The sequence below is a fragment of the Pseudopodoces humilis genome, chromosome 6 (assembly GCF_049639895.1).
Source record: "Pseudopodoces humilis isolate 2021_Gansu_Grassland_sample_001 chromosome 6, ASM4963989v1, whole genome shotgun sequence".
Taxonomy (NCBI): Eukaryota; Metazoa; Chordata; class Aves; order Passeriformes; family Paridae; genus Pseudopodoces; species Pseudopodoces humilis.
The window spans coordinates 55,593,957-55,612,505 of record NC_142205.1 but is presented as its reverse complement, the minus strand read 5'-3'; the positions used below and the strand labels follow the sequence as shown (position 1 = coordinate 55,612,505).

General features: G+C 45.8%; 1 protein-coding gene and 1 long non-coding RNA gene across 14 annotated transcripts in view; one reads left to right on the top strand and one right to left on the bottom strand.

Moving 5' to 3' along the window:
• The window catches only part of SEC31A (SEC31 homolog A, COPII component), a 40,996-nt gene extending 30,258 nt beyond the window's left edge, over nucleotides 1-10,738 (top strand). For 6 of the 13 annotated variants that reach the window (XM_014259043.2, XM_014259041.2, XM_014259038.2 and 3 more), the window contains 5 exons: nucleotides 4,360-4,418; nucleotides 6,354-6,626; nucleotides 7,016-7,135; nucleotides 9,197-9,268; nucleotides 10,134-10,738. In XM_014259043.2, the coding sequence (XP_014114518.2) occupies nucleotides 4,360-4,418; nucleotides 6,354-6,626; nucleotides 7,016-7,135; nucleotides 9,197-9,268; nucleotides 10,134-10,313 (704 nt within the window). In that variant the 3' untranslated portion in view covers nucleotides 10,314-10,738. Of the gene's footprint in view, nucleotides 1-2,856; nucleotides 2,905-4,359; nucleotides 4,419-6,353; nucleotides 6,627-7,015; nucleotides 7,136-9,196; nucleotides 9,269-10,133 lie in introns of all 13 variants that reach the window. The other 7 variants (XM_014259035.2, XM_014259037.2, XM_014259040.2 and 4 more) reach the window with 2 other exon arrangements.
• A 1,899-nt stretch (nucleotides 10,739-12,637) lies between these two features.
• LOC148184190 (uncharacterized) lies at nucleotides 12,638-18,505 on the bottom strand. The gene is made up of 3 exons (XR_015772790.1): nucleotides 18,335-18,505; nucleotides 17,223-17,385; nucleotides 12,638-13,904 (listed from the first exon to the last, which is right to left on the bottom strand). It is a non-coding gene; the product is annotated as an uncharacterized LOC148184190 (long non-coding RNA).
• Between the last annotated feature and the right edge of the window lie 44 nt (nucleotides 18,506-18,549).

Genomic DNA, 18,549 nt, shown 5'->3' with positions numbered 1-18,549 from the left:
TGTTGCATGCCTTGCGTGGCTCATGGCTCAATTTTAACATTGGTGTCAGAGCCTGCCCTGTGACTGGAGAGCAAAGTACAAAAATGAGCAAGTTTTCCTAATCGCTGCAGACAAGATGATCCCAGTTCTCCTTGCTGAATGATTTTGCAGATGTGATTTGTCCATGTCTCTGGTTCTTGAGCAGCCTTTTAAGCCCGGGATTGGCAGCATATTTAATTCAAACAGCATTTCCCGTGGCATCAGCTCTTTTTCATTTTTTTGTCCCTAACCTCGTACTGTGATGGGATTTACTGTGGCTGCAAATGCCTTAAAAGATAATCAGAAGTGATTTAGAAATGCTTTTAAATGTCTCTTCCCTGAATGTCAGTTAAAAGCATGTGTGTGTGGCTGACACTTTGGAGCACGTTGGAGCATGCTTGGTGAGAGAGCACTTGCTGAGGTGGGGCTCCATGTCTGCTTGTGACTGCCTGGGTGTCACTGCTGTGGGATAGTGACCTTGCCTGCCCTAACAAACCTGTCCCTTCACTTAGCAGCCTGTGAAACACCAGCTTTGCATGTCAGACAGTGCAGGAAGAATCAGCAGTCCTTTTCTAAACATGCTCATGAACATCCTTTGCATCCAGGTGGTCCAGCTAAAGGGTCAAGGATCTGGGAAGCAGAGGGTATAGGGAACACTGGGCAAGATTTGAGGAGTGTTTTGGGGATGTCTGCTCTGCTGACAGCTCCTAATGTGCCCACTATCATTCCCTCTCTTATTTTAAAACTCTGTTAGGTGTGATGCAGTGCAGAAAAGGCATTTTTCCTTTGGCAGCATGAATCCTATGGGTAGGTGCTCCTGTTGGTGTCCTCAAGGCTGGCAGTTTACATACCCCCTTGTGTTTGGGGGAAAAATGGTGTTTTGCTATGTCAAAAAACAGGACTGGTGTAGGACTCCAGAGGACTTGCCAGAATTGCAAGGGGAGAAAAGGCGTTTTCCATCCACCATGCAGCCAGATTTTGTGTCCTTTCTGGTTTTGGAGGTTCTGTACTGTGACCTCTCCTGACCCTACATAACAGGGCATGTCAAATTTGAATCTCTAAGCCAGAGGAATTATTGAATTGGATGGAGGGAGAGTTGTTGGATAGGGTTCTGGGCCTGGGATGTCAAGCAACACATTATAATGCCAACAGCATAGCTTTTGCACCTCCAAGTAAATGCAAGGAACAAGAAAATTGTTCTTTCTTATCCGTTTTACTAAATTGCATCACTGGCAGGCAATTCAGACCTGCCATGTGCTAAGTTTCTTGCAGTGACATGACATAGTCCACATGGCATGCTCAGAATGAGTGGTGAAGCTCTTTTCAGAGTTAAAAGTTTTTCATATAAGTGTCAGACCTTTAGGAACCCAAACTTGGGCATCCTCTCTGATTTCTGCAGCCTTAGGCTGAAATGCAGACGTGACTGCAGGGCATGGTGAGGTGCTGAGTCCAGGATGACTCATGCATACACACAAGTGATGATTGCAGCTGGAGAACGATGGCAAAAAGATAAATTGTGTCTGAAGAGCACACTGTTTTCTTCCAGTGTTTAGATTACACCTTTCAGAAAGCATGCCAACAAGAATGAAGAAATCCTTTTCTAAGTGCAGCAATAACAGAGTACATACTTAATATGCTTAACCACATTTTCTGAGCAGCTGCACTGCCTAGTGGGGGATGCCTTGGCATGAGGTCCTGTAGAACCATCGAGATGCACAGCCAGGAGTAGATCTCACCTGTAACTCTGAATGTTCTGGTGCAGTGATGCTGATCCTGGCAGTGGTGTGCTTTTGTGTGTGGTGATGATCTTATCTGGGAACATCATGCTTCACTATGCAGTTGTGACTCACTTTTTCCTTCCTCCTGCCTTTAAATATCTCAAATCTGAACTCTTGAAAAGCACCTGACCTTTGAACTGGCTTGGATTTAAAGATGCATGTAAAAAGGAAGAGTTCTGTAAATATTTTCTGGTTCTTTGCAGAGGCACATAACAACAGTATGTTAAGCTGTGCTTGAAGCTTCTGTAAGCAAGAAAAGCCCACATTTAATTTTATTTTCAACCCCTCTCACTTTGTTTTGTGTTGGAACCTGCTTTCAAGGGAGTTCTAATTTTCAGCATCTTGAATCTTGTTTGAAAATGCAATAGACCAATCCTGAGCTAAAGGCAGGGTTTGCACCAGAAGTTAAGAGCAGGCCAACCCCAGGGGCAGGAGTTATCCCCACAGCCCCTTTCCTCTTTGGAATGGTGAGGGCTTTATAGGCTACATTTTGCCATTTGGGTTTGTTGCTCAGTCTGAGCAGGCAGTGTGTCTTTTTTGTGTGACTGTGAAGTTGATGTGCAAACATACTCGGGTTGCTGGGCTGCATGTAGTTGAGAGTGTGCCTTGGTTTGAGAAAACACTTGGGAGATCCACCTTAAGGTCAGATACTTCAAGCATCTCTTGAAAAGCTTTCTGGAATGGTAAAAAGGTGTTGAGAAGATTGTGACTAAGAGTAATGGGTCTGTCAGCTGCACTGGAATAGAAAATGGGAACACCAGAAGAGATAAGAAGAAGGGCCTGAACGCTGCAATGTTTGCTATAAACAGCTACAAACACTGATTTACTGCATGGAAAGAGCAACAGGCTTGTTTTGGGGGAAGGTGGACAAAAGCAATTCTATGGGGGTGGGTTGAACAAATGACTTGTCTCCAAGCTGGCATTGTAATTAGGTTAGGTGGTTTTTTTTCTGCTGATGCATGTTGTGAAACTAAATTGCTAGTCAAAAATTAAAGACCAACTGCTTTACAATTTTTGAAGAAAAATTTTTTTTTTAGTTATCTTTGCATTTTGTCTGCAGAAAGTCTTCCATCTCAAGACCAGGCCTCTCCCTTCGCAGGTGAACTAGGTACCACCTAATCTGAAAATAATTACAGCCACTACATGAAATTAATTGAACGGACATCAATTATGCAAATGTTCTTTAGAGAACATTAAGTGTGATGCTGTTTGCCAATTACACTTTAATCAAATAATTTTTTAATTCCTCAATTGAAACCAATAACAATATATCTGGAGTTTTTAACCACAGAAACAAATTATTTTTAAATATTTTCCTTTTTTAATGCAAATTGTTCCAGGAAATTAAGAGCAGTAAGAGTCTGGGAGATTTTCTTAATATGCTACTCCTATCAGTTGGACTCCCTGTATCTGAAATACTCTGGGATTTTCTGGACAGGGAGGAATAGAGGAGACTGCCAGGAGATGGCACTGCCTTTGGTTAAAGAGAAAGCAGATGTGAAAGGGGTTTTCATTTACCCCTTTAACATGCTCTGGATGTGGAACTTGCTTGACAAAAGCCAGGGAGCAAATTAAATTTCAGATAAATTGAGCAAATTCTGCAGTAATGTTAACCTGTGCTGTCGAAGGTAAATTCATCATCTGCTAAGTGAAAACACTGTGGTGAAAAAGTCCATTGAGCAGGGATTTGGTTTTGTTGGCTTTTTGTGGCTTTGTGCAACAAACCCTGATTACTCAGGAGGCCGCAGTAATGCCTGGATGTAATGCTGTGGGCCCAATTCCATGTGCTCCGAGAGGAGAAGGGCAGCTCTTTCTAATGCACTAATGGGAGCTTTGGGGTGCAAATCTCAGCTTGCAAGCAGGGGCTTGCTGTCTTGGGAGAGCAGAGGGTTTGGTGCAGAGCAGCACCCCAGACTTGGAGTGAATCTGCTCAGACATCCTCTGTGCTTCCAATTGCAAACAAATCACCCCTGGTACAGAAAGCCAGATTTTTCCATCTTGCTCAAGCAGCTCTGCTCTGATTTGGGGATACAAAGCACCCAAATCCATGCTGTAGCTGGCAGGGAAAAGCTGGGTTTATGGCTCTTTTGTGTTTCCAAGGTGACTGGGTGAACCTGGCCTGAAATGCTTAAGGCCTCTTATGCCTCTTTTTGTGTGGTGTTGCTGGGGAACTTGATGTACAAATGTCGTGGATAAGCTCTCTTCACATACACAGTATGTGTAGCAGAGCTTTTTTGGGCGTCGTAGGCCCTCCTCAAAGGCATGTCTACTCAAAGCTTTTTTTCCTGCAAGAGAAGAAAAAGTTACTAACTTGAGAACAGTCGGTTAAGATCCCAAGCCTTGCTCAGAGGGCATGGAGCCCAAAGGGTCTGATGGCAGGGATGCTGGGAGGCTCTGGCTGGCACAGGAGATGTTCTGGCCCTCAGGGAAGGGCAGAGGAGCAGGCAGGTCAGGGCAGGCTCTGCCAGTAGAGCCATGACATGGATCTGGCCCAGCTGAGCTTAAGAAGGCATCACTGCCCTCTTCCCAGGTACTTAAAGTCTCTGTTTTCTTTCTGTCCCAGGGCCTCAGAACGGCTGGAATGATCCTCCCACCCTCAACAGAGCTGCCAAGAAGAAGAAGGTACCTTAGGAAGTCCTACCTCAACACAACTGAGTGCTGGTCACTTGAAAAACAATAGTTTTAGCTGCTCCTGGGAAACCTGTTGGCAGGAGAAGGGAAGAGAAGGGTTAGCAACAAATACAAGCTGCATCTCATGAGCAGAAATGGCCTTGATGTCTCTCTGATATTTGTTATCCCTCTCAAAATGTCTAAGCCTCTAAAAAGATGGTGGGTTTTTGCTGAAGTTGTGGTTGTCAATAACAACATTGTTTGTGGTTTGAAGCAAATACTTCTGACTCTTTTCATCTGCAGCAAAGCAGCAGAGTTTTGCAGATGACACTTAGGCAAAATGAGGAGGCTGTGCAAATTGTTACAGATTATTGACATTGATGGAGCTGAAAGCAATTTATCCTGATTAAGGGTCTGACCCTGAGAGATCTGTTGAGAGCAAGACAATTTCCATGATGGAGATAATGTAGTTTTGCAGTATGGATTTAAATTGCAGCAGCCCAGGATAACTGGGAACACTTTGCACGGAGCAGAGTGAGCCTTTTCATCCCCTGGTGCTGCTGTAGCCTGGAGTATCCCCACAGCAGTCAGTGTTACCCACTACTCTCTGACCCTGGGAAGCAAGAGTTAGTCTGGAGCATGTAAACCGTGGGGAGAACAAAACATTAGAGCAGCAGAACAAAACATTAGAGCAGCCAAGATAAGGTCTGGGTGAAGGCAAAGGCAGAAGTCTTCCTTGCCCTTTGGCTTTTGGTCTCTGCAGTCCAAGGTGAAGAAGCTTTTGGAGGCTGGATAGAGAACTCTTAGTGTTAGAATAACTGCTGGAGCAGAGAGCTCAAGCAGCAGCCTTCTGCACACAGGGTTTTTGCTACTTGTGTGTGTGTGTGTGTGTCACAGCCAGAATTTCTGCCATAGCCAAGGCTTGCGGGTTGGCTCCTTCCAAATGAGGAATGTTTGTTGCATTCCCTGTTGGGTATTTAACAAATCTGTCAGTTCTGCTTCTATGTTTGTTTCCCTTCTGTCCACTGTCTGAGGGGTGGTGTAGGATATTACAAAGTGACTCACCACATGGACTATTGTAAAATAGAAGAAACGTCTGGCATTTCAAGCCATAATTTTCAGCTGTTTTCTCCTAAGAACTTATTCACCACTCAAAAGTTGATTGCTGTGATTCATTTCTTTTATAGCTGACTTTGTTGCTGGATTGGGAATTTTTATTTTTTTTTTGTCCCAAACCACTAGCTTAATTCTAGCACCATTCATTTGGGTTCTGTAATCTTCCCTTTTTTTTTCCATGCCCACCCAAAGAAATGTGCACATTCCCATGGAAGCCCTTCCTGTTGTTTTGATTCCTTCATGATGTGTAGCAGAGACCAGTAGCTCATTTTGTTGTTTCTTCCCTCTACCAAATGTTTGTGAAACACCCCTGTGTAAAAACTGGCAGATGCTCAAGGATGAATCTGAAATGCCCTGGTAATCTGCCTTAGTGCAGACCTTTGTGCCAGAAACTTGAAAGGCTTTCAGAAGCTTTACTGGGGCATGTTGCTGGCTGTGACCTACGTACTGCATGGACAAAAATACACCCTTGAAAGTGAGACACAAAAGTCTAAATATAATGACCCAATAGTAAGAATAGATGTAGGTGTGGGTTAGTTTTCTCTTCTAATAGTGCTGGTCTGCCAAACCTCTGGTTTGGAGGGAGAGTGGCTCTGATTTGAGGTGGCTGTACTCAGCTCTTGTGGCCAGAGGCAGGCTGGGCTGCCCCAAGGCGCTTCTTGCTGTGCAGCCAGAGGGAGGGTTTTGGTTAGCCAGAGCAAAATTGTCTGCCCCTGTTATTTCTGTATGCAGCACTCCCAGTTACTGTGGTTTGGGATGTCTATAAGAGCTGGGTGTTGTGCTGTGCCTGCAGCAGCCACACCAATATAAATGCCCTGCTTTTCTCCCCAGGTCCCTGACAATTTCCTGCCCCCAGTGCCCATCACCTCCCCCATCATGAACCCGCTGGCAGATCCGCAGTCTCAGATGCAGCAGCCCCAGGCTCCAGCACCACCCAGCAGTGCACCCAGCTTCCAGCCTCCACACCTCCCTGCCGGGCAGATGGTGCTGCAGGGTGGCTTCCAGCCCGCTTCCCAGCCCCTGGGGCCATCCATCATGCCACCCACCGTTTCCAAACCCAGCACGGAGGGCGCCCCGGGGGCCCCGATTGGCAATGCCATCCAGGTAATGTAGCCCCAGCAGTGTGTGGGTTTGTGTGTCCATCAGCAGAGCCTGCCAGGCAGGATCCTGTTGTCCAGGCTTTTCTTGTAGCCCAAAGTGTACTGTGGAGTTCCTAGGCACTGGCTTTGCACCGTGCTGGCGTTTTGCTACTGTAATCTCCACCTAGATGCCACTAATCCTATAGTCAGTATGGGCCAACAAGCTGTTTCCTTCTGCAACTTTCACAGCTTCCCAGAGGGAGCAACAGCAGGTGCTGGTAAAGTCACCTCCACACACCCACAGGGAAGAAGTAGGAGTTGTGCCAAGCTAGGTAACAACACCACTCGGTTTAGCTGAAAACAACGTGTGGGCACAGTGACCTGGAAAAGCCTCACCTGTTCTCTGTTGCTCAGCACGTGCAGGCACTGCCAACAGAGAAGATCACCAAGAAGCCCATCCCTGAGGAGCATCTTATTCTGAAGACTACCTTTGAAGCTCTCATCCAGAGGTGCCTGCTGTCTGCCTCAGATCCGGTAGGTGATTTCTGATAACAGACTCATCTCAAAGGGAAGGTTAACAGTTTAACTCAACCACTGGAGCTGGATAGGAAAAACATTTCCCATCAGCCAGTACCTTGTAAATGAGCTGTCCATCCCAAAGCTTCTCATTTATTTCTGATGGCCAGTAAACAACACGCCACCGCAAAGCCCAGGTGCTGACTGTTCAGCTCGTGCCTGCCACATGCTAAAAGGTGGTGCTGGTGGCATGCAAAGGACTTGGTGCACTGAATTTGCTTTGTCAGCAGCACAGACTCGTGTCTTGTCAGTTCAGTATCACTTAATTGTTCAAAATCATTTATTTAAAGGCTGTAGAGCTCATATTTGTGTGTGTATGTGTTTGTATGTATATGTAGTGTATTCTGCATTCCCTTTGACCTTTTCTTCCTCTAAGTGCCCCTTCCCCCAGACAGACAATGAAGGCAAAAGCATTCCACTCATATCTGCACCTGGGGATTGCTTTTCTGCTCTGTCAACACATTTTGCTTGCTTCTTAAGTCTCTGATTTTCTTAGGCAGTGAAAGTGTTTCAGCCCTCGGAGACAAGAGACACCACCCTGACTGTACACATCAGTTATTGTCAGAGCAAATACAGGCACTGCACAGCTATTGCATTCTGAAGGGGAAAATGGGAATGGGAACTAAAGAGCGAGGAGAGCAACCAGTTTGCACTTCTACCTAGTTGCTTTGGTTGGAGAGATGTCTTGCTGTTTCCTAGATACGATTTATTCCTCTCTGTCCTAGCTGACCATCTGTAAAATGAAAATAGCACGTGCACCTTTTCATGGGTCTTGAAACAAATGTTCTGTGGTCATGCATATGAGAGTTAGGCAGTCCAAAAGAACTGGGGGTTTCTTACCTGCTCCTCCTGGGGTACCTTTTCCTTAGGTATCTCAGTTCCTTGATGACATAACTGCTGCTGAGGAGTTTTCTGCATGTGGTCCGAGATCCATGTGCTGTGTTCTCCTTTATGCCATCTGAACAGCTTTCCCTAATTTCTAGCACAGCAAGCAGCCAGCAGTTGGTTTTCCCCCTTGAGCTAGAGCATTCCCACAGGCTTTATTTTCTCCTGGCAATTATTTAATCCAGAGAAATGCTTCCAGTTGCCAAGGAAAATGGCAATTATCCTAAGTGAAGATGGATTGATGCACAGACTGATTTAGGAGGAAATTCTATTGCTCTTGTGCACTGATGCCATTTTTACTGCTGTTGACCAGCAGCTTTTTGTGCTCCTGCAACTGTAACCTTGATGCTTTATTACTGTTTTATTACTTTGGAGTAATATCTACAATTTTAGATGTTGTTTTAAAAAATAATAAAAAGTGGATAAAAATTGGTTTTTCCAGAAGCTCAGCTCCAGGTGAAATGTACTGGGGTTATTTTAAGAGCCTTTGGTGGCAGAATAATTCCAGGCACATCAGTGGGTGGTTTACTTTATAAAAGTCACAGAAGCACAAAGTGTCTGTAAGGACAGATTGGGTTAGGCTATTAGTTTTTCTGTTGATTCTAAAAACTTAGAGACAAGCTGCTGGCTTTACTAATCACATGAGGAATAATGTAATTAGGATTTGCCATAAATGATGATGAGTTGTACACACTTAGAACTGGAGAATCTGCATGTGCCCTTAAGCTCTCACTAATGTTGCTAGATACTTCATTCCAGTAAGAATTTTATCCAGTTATCATTATGCTTTTTCAATGAGCCATAGAAAAAAAATCATACTGTAACTCAGAATTCTGTCACTTACCAGCTATGCCAGTGAGGTTTGCAAATCACAAGTGGCTTTTGGGGTGCATCTCTATGGTTTTCTGTTTTCTGTAGAAAACTTAAATGTTTACATGTGGAGAACTACAGTCATGAGGTCTTTCCTAGCAAAATCAGGGGAGGAGAGTGCAGAACAAAGAATCCAAATTATGTGTTAGGAAAATGTTGTTGAGAAAGGAATTTGATGTGCTGCATAGACCTCTTTGCAATGATACCACATTGGTCTGGGGTTCTTAAAATCACTGTGCTTTGATGTATTTATTTGTCTTGCAGCAAACCAAGAGGAAACTGGATGATGCAAATAAACGCCTGGAGTTTCTGTATGACAAACTTAGGGAACAGACAGTAAGTTCTGTTTTACTTCCCCCCACCCCTCAATCACATATGGCAAATTACTTCATTGGTGCAGTACTACTTCTGCAGTATGTAGCAGGTGCTCATTTTTTCTTTGGGAGTGTGCTCCAAATCCATTTATTGGAAGTTTGCATGGCTTTCTTAGAAAACAGCCAGTTACTGTGCTTGGTCCCACATGCCTGTGCAGACTTTACAGTGTTGTTTTGGGGTCATGTCATGGGTTTTATGATGCTGTGCAGAGGCTGTGCTGAGCCAAAGAGCAGAGCTCCTTGCAGCAGGCACCATTTCTCTGCTCCAGGCAGGAACTGAGACACACAGCCTGGGGTCAGAACAGAACCCAGGGGATTTCAATGTTGCAGGCTCACTGACTTCACTGGAATGCAGATGTGCAAATACTTTTGAAGATCTAGTAATTTTCCCAAAGCCTTCCAGGAGGCTTCCTTTGGCAGAATAAAGGACTGTGCTTAAATGTCTTAGTACCTTAAGATTAGAGACCTCTTGTTGTCAGGCCATGTTTGCTGAGCAATTAACCTCACCCAAAGGTGTAAAAGCTCAGTAGGTTTTTCTGGTGCCCAGAGTCTGTCACAGCAGGTCTCCCACTCCAGGGAATTGCATCCAGGGGCTGGCAGGAAAGGCTTGCAGGGCATAGCAGTACTGCAGAGAAGGTCCATTCTGGTTGAAGTCTATTGTTAGACTTCCCAGAGACTGTTCCCAGTGTGGTGCGGCTCTGAAGATGGCTGTCTCCAAAGAAAGGAACTAAGTGCTGCACCTTCCTGAGGGCCAAGCACTGCACTCAGAATTTCTCTTTTTCTAGTTTTCCCTTTGTGCTGATCTGCCTTGCTTGCCTTCCTTGCAGCTCTCTCCAACCATCATTAGTGGCCTGCACAACATCGTGAAGAGCATCGAAACCCGCAACTACCAGGAGGGACTGAACATCCACACACACATCGTCAGCACCAGCAACTTCAGCGAGACCTCCGCTTTCATGCCAGTCCTGAAGGTTGTCCTCACCCAGGCCAATAAGCTGGGGGTGTGAGGTAGCCCTGCACTTGCAAAGCCCTGCTGGTTGCTTTCCCAAAGAAGTGCATTTCTGCGGCAGACATGCGGGAAATGGACCAAATGCTCGTCCTCACAGCATGGCGCAGTAGAGCTGACAAATGGCATTACACTCTCCCTGCAAAGTACTTTGTTCTAGAAGGGCTGTGGAGCCCTGGTGCTTTTCTTCTTATTTTAATCCTTTTCCCATCCCTAACGATTCTCATCTACAAATAGTATATTTAATGGATGATGTCCCACGTTGTCAATTTTTAGGTGCATGTTACGCTGCTAAACAGTGGCTTTTAATAACAGATGTATGTGTTGAAACAACAAGATAGGTTGTGCATTGGACCCTAAAACAGATTATTCCCTTCCACCCCACTGTTCCTTATCCACCAGATTAAAAACAGTCTGATCATGTTACCAAGTGTATTTGGTTTTTCATTTTATGAAGCTGCTTGCAGTTCTGTTATCACAATTTACATGTTAAATAGCTTAATTGTGCACTGGGGCAAAAGTGCAAAATAAAAGCTAATGTGATATTTTCAATAAATGTAAATTTATTAAAATTTGTCTTTATGAAGTGCAGTGGAGAGATTTTGAACAAGTACAGTGGGGCCGCTTTCTGTTGTGTCCTGGGCATGAGAATACTTTTGTTTTTCCTCTTTTTATCACTTAAAGGTCTGTGTAGAGCACAAAGAATCAGCAGTTGGAAGAACTGTCTGGCTTTGGGAAACAAAAGAAACTGTTTTGCATGAAAGCAACCTAAACTATCAGTGCTTGTGGAATGTAGATTTGGCAATGCATACTGCAAGAAATCTCAATAACGATGTAAATCAATGCTGACTTCTGTGACTTCAAACAGATTTGTTAGGCAAAACAATTGTATTTCCCTTCCAGCACTTTCGTACTTCATAAGCTTTTAAAATTGGTGAACACAAGGCTTCACCTTGGAGTTACCTTATTTCAGGAGTTTAAACAACAGTTGGAGTAAGCTTTTAAAATTGGTGAACACAAGGCTTCACCTTGGAGTTACCTTATTTCAGGAGTTTAAACAACAGTTGGAGTAAGTTTTTTGATCTGCGTTACAGGTTTCTAAGCAGTGTTACAAGTATTGTACTTGTATAAGTGTACTTATAGTAGTGTATTCAGCACCTTTTTGTCTTGATTCAAGGTAGAAAAGGTTTGAAAGAACACATTCAAAGGTAAACAGGAATAAAACAATGTTTTTTTAAAAACCACTCAGTAGGGTAAAAAGCAGCTGTCCTGGCCTGTGCTTTCTGTGATGCACTGCACAGCAAGGAAAACAAAAAGCAATCTCAGTATTTCAGGACCCAAACAAGCAGATAGGAGGTAGTACTAGAGGAATTTAGGAGCTGGCCTTTCATATGCTCTCCGAGTGTTTTTGGGAGTTCCTCTGGACATGGATCAGGAGTGGTTTCATGTACTGGCACTGGTGAAGGACAGGCAGATGGTTCATATTTTGGGAAGCTGTCTGTTTCTGGCAGTGACAGCTGGGGAGACTGATGGTGGCAGAAGGGCATGCCCTACAGTAGGTGCAGGGTTGTGGGCAAAAGCCCTGCTGTAAATTGGAAGATCTTAAGTTGGGAACAAGAGCAGCAGGATGTGAGAGTAATTAGCTGGGAATATCTCCTTTGTAAGATACGGCTTTGTAAAAGCCAAGGGATGTTTAATGACACAAACCTTCATGAGACTTGCATGCATGTCAAAGAGGATGCCAAGTGAGAAGGGACTCGGCAAGGCACACATGACAGGACATGACTGAAGAGTTTATTTAATGGGAAGAAATTACATTTTGCTTGTTCCCCTTGTGATGAGCACAAGGAAATCAGGTGGACTGGAACTAGAGAGCAGTGTTGCATGAGAACAAATGTCGTATGAGCTGGCCAGGTGTAGGTTTGGTCTGGAAAATGAAGGGGTCTAAAATGAGACCAACAGGTAAGAGGGAAAGGAGGAGGGGTTTTGAGGTGATAGTATCCTAAGAGTCCCCTGATGTTGCACCATGGCCTTGACACTCAGCAATGGAGTCATCTTCTCACTGAAAGGAAAATTCTTCCACCTCAGCCACTGTCAGGAGCTCAGGACAGAAACACAGCACTGCCCGAGTGCATAACAGGAGTGGATGCAAAAATCTGCTACTGCTCTCCTGAGAGCAGCTGAGATGAATTATCAGTTATGCTGCCGTCTGTTCGTATCTTCAAGGAATGCCAAGCAATTAGCCACCCATCTGATGGGATAAACGCAAACGGCCATCTTCATTTACAGAAGGCAATGAAGCCTTGCCAAGTTGTCCTGGTAAAATAATTTGGCCCCAAATAGCCTAATTTTGATCTCACTGAGTGAGAAGAGATTTACACCTTTATAACGCCAACCAAGCTGCTCCTCTTTGAAGCCACCCAAGGCTGCAGAATTATAAGAAGGGATGGAAAGAAATTGAAGGATGTATTCCGAGCAGTGTAGGTGTTGTCCGGTGGCAGCTGACACGAGGAGGTACCTTGCTACTTGAGTGGTCACCATCCAAGCAAAAGAGCCAGCAGGAAAGGGCAGAGTTAATGCAGCTGTGTCCTATTTTCTGGAAACAGGTGGGGATGTAAGAGTGGCAGTACTGCAGGCAGGACATCCAAGTTAAGCACTTGAGTGAAAACCTTTTTGTGCTTGTAGAGCTCTGTAATAGATTTAATTTGGTTTTGCTGGCAGAGGTCCAAGGTCAGCATTAGGCATGAATGTTGGAAATTAAATTGCTGCTGCCTTTCTAGCCTGTGCAGAGTTTACATCAGTTTTTTTCCTGTGTTGTGCCTTCTGGATCACAGAGATCCCAAACATAAAGACTGGGAATGTGGGTTTACCGCATAGTAACCATGTTTTTTCTGGGTCCTTCCAGAAGGAGGCATGTGCTAGGCTGACTGGGCTAATGAGAGACAAGGGACGGGGTCTTACTGCCAGAGCTGTTTCCCCAAAAAGCTATGGAGGGGAGGGGGCATGTTTTGGGAAGCATGGCAGAGCCAGCATGCAGAGCAGTGGCACCACTCCCCAGAGTTCTGCAGGCTGCCCTCAGCTTCATCATCACCTTCACCACCATGCTGGTACTTGGCTTCAGCAGCACCAACCCCTCGGTGTCATTAGCCTGGCTGGAGACCCCTTTATGCCTGAGAGGGGAAACAAAGGAGGTTCTGTGTCAGGTATTTCTCTTCCCTGCCTCCCACTACCTGTGATCCCACATGGCTCCACACCCCAAAGTGTTTGGAGGCACCCATTGCAAAGGCAGAGCAGCAGGTATAGAGCCAGGCACAGCTCAAAGCTAAAGGGAAATGCAGCCAAACATCTGCCACCAGCTGACAGCACCTCCCCTGCCGGGAATGCTGAGTGTCCTGTTGAGGTGCCTGGTGCTGAGCTGAGTCGCTCAGCCTTGAACAAGGGCCAAGGCCATTGCCAGAGAATACTGAGGAATGTAATAAATACTGTACTGATACCAGGAACAGTTTCAGCACATCCAGTCTTAAACAGGTAATCTCCCAGCCTTGACTTGCTGTGTGCTGGGTTGATCATTCCCATGTTTCCTCTGGCGATCCTGCAGATCAAACAGATACATCGCCAAATGGCCAGTCAGCAAGGAAGTATGGATACTTTTAATGCAATCTTCACACAAAAGAGGCTGAACTGATTAAAATTCCTCTGAGCTTTAGAGCTGAAAGTTTTCCAGAAGAGCATCTAATTAAGAGGGGATTTATTATGAAGCACTCTAAAAAGGCAGCTGCAGCTGACCTCACCCAGTAAGTCCGTGCCTACCTGGAGAGCACACAGAAGGCTTCTTGAGAAATTGTTGCTCAAATTTCTTTGCCAGGTACACAAGAAGCACTTTGATCCACAAAATTGATCACATATTTCTTGTCCCTCTGATATTTAAGACTTTGTTTCCTTCTTTACTTAAAGTGTTCATTTGAAGGATGCTTTGGGGTCATTACTTTATTTTTCATGGGAAAAGAAGAAAAGAAAAAAGAAAAGAGAAGAAAAGAAAAAAGAAAAGAAAAGAAAAGAAAAGAAAAGAAAAGAAAAGAAAAGAAAAGAAAAGAAAAGAAAAGAAAGAAAAAAGAAAAGAAAAAAGAAAAGAGAAGAAAAGAAAAAAGAAAAGAAAAGAAAAGAAAAGAAAAGAAAAGAAAAGAAAAGAAAAGAAAAGAAAGAAAAAAGAAAAGAAGAAAAGAAAAGAAAGAAAAAAGAAAAGAAGAAAAGAAAAGAGAAAAGAAAAGAAAAGAAAAGAAAAGAAAAGAAAAGAAAAGAAAAGAAAAGAAAAGAAAAGAAAAGAAAAGAAAAAGAAAGCCACTGTTGACAACGTGTTAAATAGCTCTGCACTGAAATGTGATGGCAGCAGGCAGGACTGAGTACCATTAAATGATACTCAATGTTCAAATGAACCATTCACCACCTTTCATCATTACTACCCTCTTTCTTTCTTCCAGGCAGAGAATTCTAGAAGAATGTTTAAAACATATCAAAAACAATCTTGGGTTTAATTATATGCTCTCTGCTGATTCAGTTGCCTCAGGAGGTGTAGTTAGTAATTAATTAGCTCAGCAGACTAATGTGCTTTGTAGCAACATCAGTCATTAAGCCACGCTCTGCTGGGCCCAGGCCCATCAGGAGTCGAGGCCAGTGCTGTGCCGAGACCCACTTGGGATGGAGGTGAGCTGGTGTGTACCTGCCTGCCTGTGCCACACCACTCTCAAACTCTGGCAAAAGCCTCCCTCTGAACTCCTTTGGGTGGCTTTCTGAAGGCAGAAAATGGTATGGTCAAATAACTGGACAAGGACAAATAAATTCTGGAGCTATGCAACGTTAGGGGTCAGTTTTTGATCTTTCTGAAACCTTTGTTATAATGAAAGATGTGAAGGCTTTCAGGCCCCTTGGAGCCTCAGCTCCAGAGGACCATCCCAGCCTGGCTCACCCCAGTAAGGCAGAGAGCCTCTAGGCCTCGTGTTACTTGGCAGTAAGGATTTTTGGTGTCCCAGGCATCAACCTGACAAGCTGCTGCTGCCCTCGCTTGCACTGACACACAGAACACAACAGGCAGGGGCCATCCACAGGTGTGAGTGCATTCCCCCGCCTTTCTCCCTGCAAAGTGAGGAAAGAAAACAGGCTTTGTCCAAGGGGCAGTACCTAACTCCAGCAGCAGTGCTGAACCCCTGCAAGTCCATGAAGTTTTCTGCTGGAATAAGAAGCTCCACAAGATGTCTTTGTCCTTTGTTCTCACGTTGCTTGTCTGACACTCAGTGGTGCTGGCAGAGTAACCTATGACCTCCTTCCTCCCAGCCACACAGAAGTATCTTTGTGGCACAGAGACAGCTGTCCCCGTCAGCAGTGGGAATCTGCCAGTGAGGTATTCCCAGGCCGGTGTCCAGAGCAGCATTTCACACCCCAGCGCAGATGATGGATGAGCCCTCTCTCGCCGGCGAGGCTGAGAGGATGTGTGCTCCCTTGCGGAGTGCGCTGAAGCACTACTCGGAGCCCATGCCAGTGTGTTCAGCAACCTCTGGTGCAGCCTTTCAGCCAGGCTCAGTCCCAGGGGAAATCACACTCTTGCCTGCTTCCTGTGAGCGGGTTGGAGTCTGCAGCACAGCCCTCTCACCAGCAGTGAGGTCTGAGCAAGAGCTGTGTGAGGCAGACTGCACAGTGAGATCATCTGAAGTCAGTGCACAAGACAGGAACAAGAACTACGGACAGGTCCCTGGACCACAGCTCAGTGCCAGCTGCCCCTTTTACCTGCACAGAAAAGGCATTGTTGCAGCAGCGGAGGCCAAACTCTGCTTTGGAGCAAATGGACAGACATTACAGGAGAAAGTCCAGCTGGAATTTTTGCCAGCAAAAGCAAGATGTGCAGACAAGAGAGACGCTGTCACCTTCCTCTCAAAAGTTCTCATTTGAGAACTTAAGTTCTCATTTTCAGCACATCTACATTCACCATTGGGTAAGGCAGACAAAACCAAGTTGTTTCCAGATCTCTAAACTACACTCAAGATATTTTTTTTTTTTTTTTTTTTTTCTTCCAGACTTGCACATCCTGTGCTTTTAAAAATATGAGCCCTGGAATGTTTATTGAGAAAATCTCTTTTTAACTCTGTTGCTGTTTTGGTTGCAGCTCCCCAGGTTTTTTTCTCTAGGCAATTCTGGCTCGCTGAATGTTTTCCAATATTATTTTTTTACCAAGGGAAGTAGGATCCAGATTTGCAAAATCTTTTCTTTGCATTTCTGAGTATTAGCAAGGCTTTAATCTGAAAGTCCAGACCTCTCTCTGCTACATGTAGTCTGGACATTATGATCTATGTAGCCAGGTACATTTATTCAAGAATGTAGATGTCACAGCACCATGTCCCAAAATATGCTGCTTCCCACAGTCACTGCAGTGATCATGGGACAAATGCTGATGCTGTCACTGAGTTGAGACTTGCCCAAGCAAGTGATTTCTGGGATCAGGGGAAGAGTGATGGGCTCCACTCACGAGGAGTGACAACATTCTCAAAGGGGATACTTTGGTCTGCCTTGGGCTTCCTCTGCTCCTCCATGAGGACCAGCAGCTCCATGAGCATTAGGGTCTGCTCAGGAGCCATCTGGGCTGGGTCCCACATAATATCCCCCTTACAGTTTTGCTGCTGCACTTGCCAAGCTTTCTCTGCATGCAGCCAGCTTCACTTGGGGAGGGACACGAGGACTTCTCCTTCACAGAAGTTACCTGACAGTGTCACCCTAAGCATCAGCACTCCCTACATCCAGAGGACCTGTGGCCTCAGCAGAGCATTTTTCATGTCATCTTTGTTCACCTGCTTTCCCTGCTGCATTGGCTACTCTGTAAGCAAACTTCTGGGAACTAGAGATAAATGTGGGGTATGAAACTTACAGTATTGTGTTCGAAGGCTTGCAGAGGGAACCTGCGCAGATGTGTTCATCAGGGACTTGAATTAGCTGGAAATCTGGCAAGGCAATTTTTTTGTGTTTGCCTCTTGCCAGGGTCGCAGGAACGTCCGTGGAAGGCAGCTGGGAGGCTTCAGTGCCACTTGCATCTGCATGAACATACAAGACTAACATCTATCCTGTGCCATGCTTTAACAGCGTGCAAAACCAGGTCAGAATGAACAGTTACATCCTGCCTTTTCAGAGAGATGTGCTCCCTGGGTCTCCATACTTCCTTGCTGCCTGGTAGCATTCCCATTTCATTCACCTTGAACCCTGGCATTCCTGCCTTAAACACTCAGGGCATCCTATCTGTGGTGTGCAGAGGTGAGCTTGGGCTGTGCAGGTTCCTTCTGTGTGGTGTGCCCAGCAGCAGCTGGGGAGCAGCTCCTCCTCCCTCCTGTGTGAGGGATGGGGGATTCTTCCTGCTCTCAGGCACCAAGACATGGAAAAATCATTAAAGGATTCTCCTTCTCTCCTGCCCGCCCCCAACATTGGATTGCAGAGTCCAAACAGGAAGATGAGTATCAGGTATTAGATCAGGAGTAGGCACACTCACAGCTGACCTTGGGCACCTGCAGGAGGTCAGGGCAGGAAAGCATCAGCGCAAGTTAAATCACCTTCTTCTGCGGTCCCGGCTCAGCAGCGCAAGGACATGGCAAGCTGTAAATCGTGGAAAATCTGATCCCAGCCAGGGAGGAGGGCTGCTGGCACTCCTGGGCCGCTCCCTCTTTCCCTCCAGCCCTCCCAGGAGCATTCAACACCACATGAAATGCATCACAGGAAAACGTTTTATCTGGAACCAGTGTCCGGTTCCCACCTCATGACTTAAACCCTCTGTATGCTGCTTGCGCAGGATGTTCCTTCTCCGCGGCACCTCGCCAGTAACAGCGAGCAGCTTTCCGCCCGCCGCTCCTCCGGGCCACCCTTCTGCCCCCGGTGAATTGTCACTGACAACACCCCGCTGTCCCGGGATCCCTCCTCCCCCTGCAGAGCCGGCAGCGGGAGGTGGCGGCAGCACGGGGGGACACAGGGGAGGGCGGCCCCACGAAACCGCACCTGAGCGCTAAAACAACTCTGCATCGCCGCTCCATCCGCGCTGGGACGGAGTGAACAGCAAGCGTGGCAGCTCTTCGTTCGGGAGTGCGCTGCCGACAGCTCGCTGGCTGGCTGCGTGCTTGTTTTCAGCGCCCACCTTGTCACGGCCGGGCAGGAAACTTTACCCACCACCTCTCCACCACCTGCTCCTCCCTAGCGCCAGTGGCACCTTTCAC